This window comes from Parus major, chromosome Z (assembly GCF_001522545.3).
Source record: "Parus major isolate Abel chromosome Z, Parus_major1.1, whole genome shotgun sequence".
In the NCBI taxonomy this organism is placed as follows: domain Eukaryota; kingdom Metazoa; phylum Chordata; class Aves; order Passeriformes; family Paridae; genus Parus; species Parus major.
This window is the reverse complement of record NC_031799.1, coordinates 107,310-112,262: the sequence shown is the minus strand read 5'-3', so window position 1 is coordinate 112,262 and position 4,953 is coordinate 107,310. Positions and strand designations below refer to the sequence as shown.

At 56.7% G+C, this 4,953-nt stretch overlaps 1 protein-coding gene across 4 annotated transcripts in view; it reads left to right on the top strand.

The window, feature by feature from the left end:
* Positions 1-4,689, top strand: part of MAPK4 (mitogen-activated protein kinase 4) — a 50,851-nt gene extending 46,162 nt beyond the window's left edge. For all 4 annotated transcript variants that reach the window (XM_015615191.3, XM_015615190.3, XM_015615188.3 and 1 more), the window contains exons 6-7: positions 254-455; positions 2,107-4,689. In XM_015615191.3, coding sequence (XP_015470677.1) covers positions 254-455; positions 2,107-2,794 — 890 coding nt within the window. In that variant the 3' untranslated portion in view covers positions 2,795-4,689. The remainder of the gene's footprint in view (positions 1-253; positions 456-2,106) is intronic.
* Positions 4,690-4,953: the final 264 nt, after the last annotated feature.

Genomic DNA, 4,953 nt, shown 5'->3' with positions numbered 1-4,953 from the left:
CAGGGATGCTCCCAGGCTGCAGGGATGCTCCCAGGCCACAGGGATGCTCCCAGCAAGCTCCCAGCTCCCGAGAGGGGAATTCCCAAGAGGGAATGCAGCAGGGACACAGGTGCCTGGGTTAGGTCTGCCTGAGGTGTGGCCTTTAGCTCTCCCCTTACTTCAGGGGGTTTGTCGTGGGGGCTCCGCGGGGCTCACCGTGGCAGGGTGAGCTGCTTCTGAGGAGTCAGTGAGCCTGTTTGTCTCTGCCTGGCAGCTATTGATTTTCTGGAGAAAATACTGACGTTTAACCCCATGGATCGCTTAACGGCCGAGATGGGGCTGCAGCACCCCTACATGAGCCCCTACTCCTGCCCCGAGGACGAGCCGGTGTCCCAGCACCCGTTCCGCATCGAGGACGAGATCGATGACATCCTGCTGATGGAAGCCAACCAGAGCCAGATGTCCAACTGGGACAGGTACAGTGCCAGGGCTGGGCTGGGGAGCAGATTCTGCCTTGAACGCTTCAGGCAGACCTGGGCTGGTAAGTCTCTGACGTGCTCTTGCCCGGATTCCACCACACCTGCTCCAGACCCATGAAAGATGCCTGCTTTTCCTTCTTCATGCCACACTGTAGTTCCAGCCCAAGGAATGGGCTGGGAGCCACCCAGAGGCTCCTCTTGGATTCCACAGGTACCTGGAGCTGAGCCTGCACATCCCTGTCGTACCTTTCTGCTCCCGGTTTTATTCACAGCCTAGGTCATCATTTCATTTGGGTTTAAGTGGCACTGCAGCCCTTCCCCTGCCCTCTGTCCCTATAACACAGGTTACAAAATAATGTAATTCTTGTGCCTGATTTGCAGTGCTAAATTCATCACTTTCCAAGGGGTGTAAGCCCCAGAGGCCACGGATCTGGGGGCCTTGTAAAAAGCCCTGAATTGTGTTGGTGTGTAAATGGTTTGCTGAAAGACGTACTGGAAGTTTAGAAGAGCTCAAAGCCTTGAGCTGAGTGCTCTCACATTCGGGGTGATTACCCCTGGAGCAGGCAGGACAAAACAAGCAGCTGAGAGTTGATGAGGTTTGGTTTTCTGTAGAGCTCCTTGCAGCTGCGGGGGGTGAGCTGGCTGAGGATGTCTGCAGCACTGTTCCTCTCCACACAGCAGCTAAATCTCCTCGCCTTTCTGACCCCCTAGGTTCCACCAGGACTGAAAAATCCACCTAGAGAAACCCCTTGCTCCCACTGCCATGAGTCCCTTTGCCTGAGCGAGCAAGCGTCAGGGGGAGGCTGGAAGGGCTCAGCCAGGTGGGGAGGAAGGCTGGGAGCAGGATATCTGTCTTCAGTGCACCCCTGCATAGCCCCAAAGCAGCAACTGGGCTGCTGGAGGCCACCTTGTCACCTTTCCCCAGCCAGCTTTCTGTGTGTGACAGAGAGCTGAGAGATGTGCTGGGGACACCTGTGCTGCAGACTCTGCAGCACCAGCCAGCTGTCTGGGGGACAGGAGAGGATTCAGGGACACCTGAAGAGCAGATTTTTGGCTGTGGCAGAGCCCCAGTGCCTGGGGTAACGTGTTTTAAAGGCAGCTCAGTTAGGAGCCAGCAAATTGGGTGTCACTGGGAGAACGGTGTCTAGGAACTGGAGCTGCCAGGTAATTGCAAGGGGCTTCAGCTGGCTGGAGAAACCATCACTCAGCCAGGTGACCCTTCAGGAGTGCTCTTGGTCCCTGACATCAGGACAGGCTGGTGATGCCATCTCAGTGGGGTTTGAGACATGTCCTTCACTGTCCTGTCACCAAGCAGGCAGGACTCACACCATGGTAGCTGTCTGTGGGCTGAGGGGCAGATTGGTTATTAATGGTGTTAATCTCCTTTATGTCCCGAGCGAAGGGGAGGTGGTGGGCATCTGAAGGAAGGGGCCTCTTGCTTTGGTTGTTGGGCTTTTATTGCTGCACCTCAGGCTCTTGATAAGCCATCCACCCCCTGCCACTTTAACAGACAGGAAGGTTGTCTCTGCTACCCGTAGGACAATAAATAAATCAGCGAGCAAGAGGCGAAACCGGCAGCAGGGCAGGGGTTGGTTTGGGCTGCCAGCGAGGCCGTGCTCTGTGTCTAACAGCAGCGTGTTTCTGGCAGGTACCACATCAGCCTCTCCTCCGACCTGGACTGGAGGCACGACAAGCAGCACGAGATGGACGAGGTCCAGCGCGACCCCCGCGCCGGCTCCGAGCCCACCGCGGAGGAAGCGCAGGTCGACCCGCGGAAATACTCGCAGAGCAGCTCGGAGAGGTTCTTGGAGCTGTCCCACTCCTCCATGGACCGAGTCTTTGACGCCGACTGCGGGAAATCGTGTGATTACAAAGTGGGATCACCCTCCTACTTGGACAAATTGCTGTGGAGGGACAGCAAGCCCCACCACTACTCAGAGCCCAAGCTAATCTTGGATTTATCCCACTGGAAAAGGGCCACCATCGCCCCTCCCGCTGAGCTGTCGCTGGAGGAGGAGCCATCCAACCTCTTTCTGGAGATTGCCCAGTGGGTGAAGAGCACGCAGGTGGGGCTGGAGTGCCCCGGCTCTCTCCCGGAGATGCAGGAGCGCAGCCTGCCCTCCTCTCCTCACCGCCTCCACCAGGAGCCCGCCCAGGTGAGCAGCGAGACCGACCCCGAGTTTGACTTGGACGTCTTCATCTCCAGGGCGCTGAAACTTTGCACAAAACCCGAGGATCTTCCAGACAACAAGCTCAACGAGATCAACGGGGCCTGCATCTCCGAGCACCCCGGGGACATGGTGCAGGCAGAGGCGTTCCAGAAGGAGCGGTGGTGAGGAACCCGCGCCCCGCAGCCCTGCCGCTCCTCCCTCTTCCTCTGGGGTGGTGCGGCCGCTGCCCGGGGCCGAGCGGCTTCCCAGTGCCACCGAGCATCCCCTTCTCACGCTGTACCAAATGCCTTTCTCAGGAAAGGCCAGCACAAACCGCACGCCCCTTTTGATGCCTTAGAAGTGCTTCTAAGGGGATCGAGAGGTGCGAGTGGAATACCGAGTTTCTTACACTGCCTTAACAACCTTGCCTTGTGATCTCTGGGACCTGTTTGAAACTTAAAATGTACGAGGGGAAAAATGACTGTACATGGTAGGTTTGCAAACAGCAGTCGAATCGGCTTCCTTTCCTTTTCTATAGCAACTTGAAACGACAAGGACAAAATTAGCATTTTCAGTACGGTCAGACACCCTCCTGGTTGGACAGGCTCCCAAAACGCCGAGTTTTGAGCCCCTCTGAGGCGCCTGTGTGAGCACAGGTGTGGAACGAAGTGATGCCAGCCACCAGCCAGCAGAGAACGGAACCAGAGGCAGAGTTCGGCCATCAGACAGAAAAACAACCCTCTGAGAATGTTAATGGGGAAGAAATTTGACCTACAGTGTGCCGTTGGGGATTTGTTTTATTTTTTTCTGAAGACAAGACAAAATTTTTGCTAAGTGCATTTTGCTGGTTCGTGGTTTCTCACGCCAAAATCTTCCCTTCTGTTGCACGGGGTGCAGCAGGGGATGCACGGGGATCTGAGCTTTCCGAGCACTTAGGAGGGCCCACGTGATGCGTGTCAGTGTGACAGCCTGGTGCTGCGAGTCCTGCCCCGGACAGGCGAGGAGGAGGACGGGCGCTGAGAGCGGGGAGCGGTGTGTCCCGCGCCGCGATGCTGCCCGGCACCGCCCGCCACACGGACTCAGCCAGGGCACCGCTGCTGGAAAAGGGAACCAAACTGCTCCTGGTTTCCCTTCTGACAAAGATCTCGTGGAGAGAACAACAGTTCCCGTGGCACTAGGTTCAAAACTGGCCGCTTTGCTCCCAGCTCCCGCGGAGGACGCTGGTGTCAGCGGGAAACTGCATGTAAATAGACGAAGACGCAACTGATCTACTGTAACTTCTGTTTCCAGCCACACTTCTGAGCACCTTAATAATCAACCGGCTAACGAGAGTTTGTATATGGAAGAAATGTTCTATACTTATATTCAATGCAACTCGGCAGCTTTTTAACGGGAGGTCTGTAAATAGTGCCATACGAGACAGTCTCTGCTTTCCTCGCCATCCTGCCGCGCGCCGTCCGGCACAGCGGCGCCGCTTGCATTTGTAAAAGAGAAACTGCTGTATTTAGTGCTGCAAGGCCCACATTCAACTACTGCCATATGAATTATTTCCACCCTTTTAACAAGCTAAATGCTCTGAGATGTGAAGAGGACTCGCGTGAGGCTCACATAACTAACAGCGGAGTTTGCTGTGCTAGGCCTGGTTTCTGTTCTTGCTGGGACCTGGGAGCAGGCCTCGACAAGCCCAAAAACGCGTTCTTACTGTGAAGATCTCACACCAGGGTGATGGAAACGCCACTGCTCCAGCTGAAGAGCGGCGCTGGCGTGAGGCTGCGCGGGTGGGACAGCGTGCAAGTCCAGGTGCAGGGGTGGAGAAGGCGTTTGGAAGGCCAAGCTGACGAAGAAGGCCTCGGAAGGGCAAAGCCATTTGTCTCCTTTGCTTTGAGCGTTTGGACGTCCCCCAGAGCTGTTTAGAAAGGGGAAATGAGATGGAAGCGGAGGTTTGGTTCCTGGCGTGTTGCAGATGATTGATATACCTCAGCGAAAGCTCAGCACTTTGACTGGTGGCGGGAAAGGAGCCGGCCCTGCGCCTGCTGGAGCAGATCCAGCCGGCCCGCGGCTCAGTGTCCCGCTCAGCCTCGCCGGGCAGAGGCTGGAGAGGACTGCCGGGCTCAGAGCAGGCCATGCCAGGGGAGGAGAAGGTGCAGGAGCCTCAGCTGTGTTCCAGGAGCTGTCCCAGGAGCCAGCAGTGCTCTCCAGTGGGAGAGGCAGTGGCGTCGCAGGCAGCTCACGGTCAGGCACCAGGGAGCCAGCAGAGCTCGGACCCGCGGGATGAGAGCAGCAGGGTGACAGAGGACTCTGAAATCTCCTGATGGAACAGCCCTGGAACTCTGAACCTCTCCTGA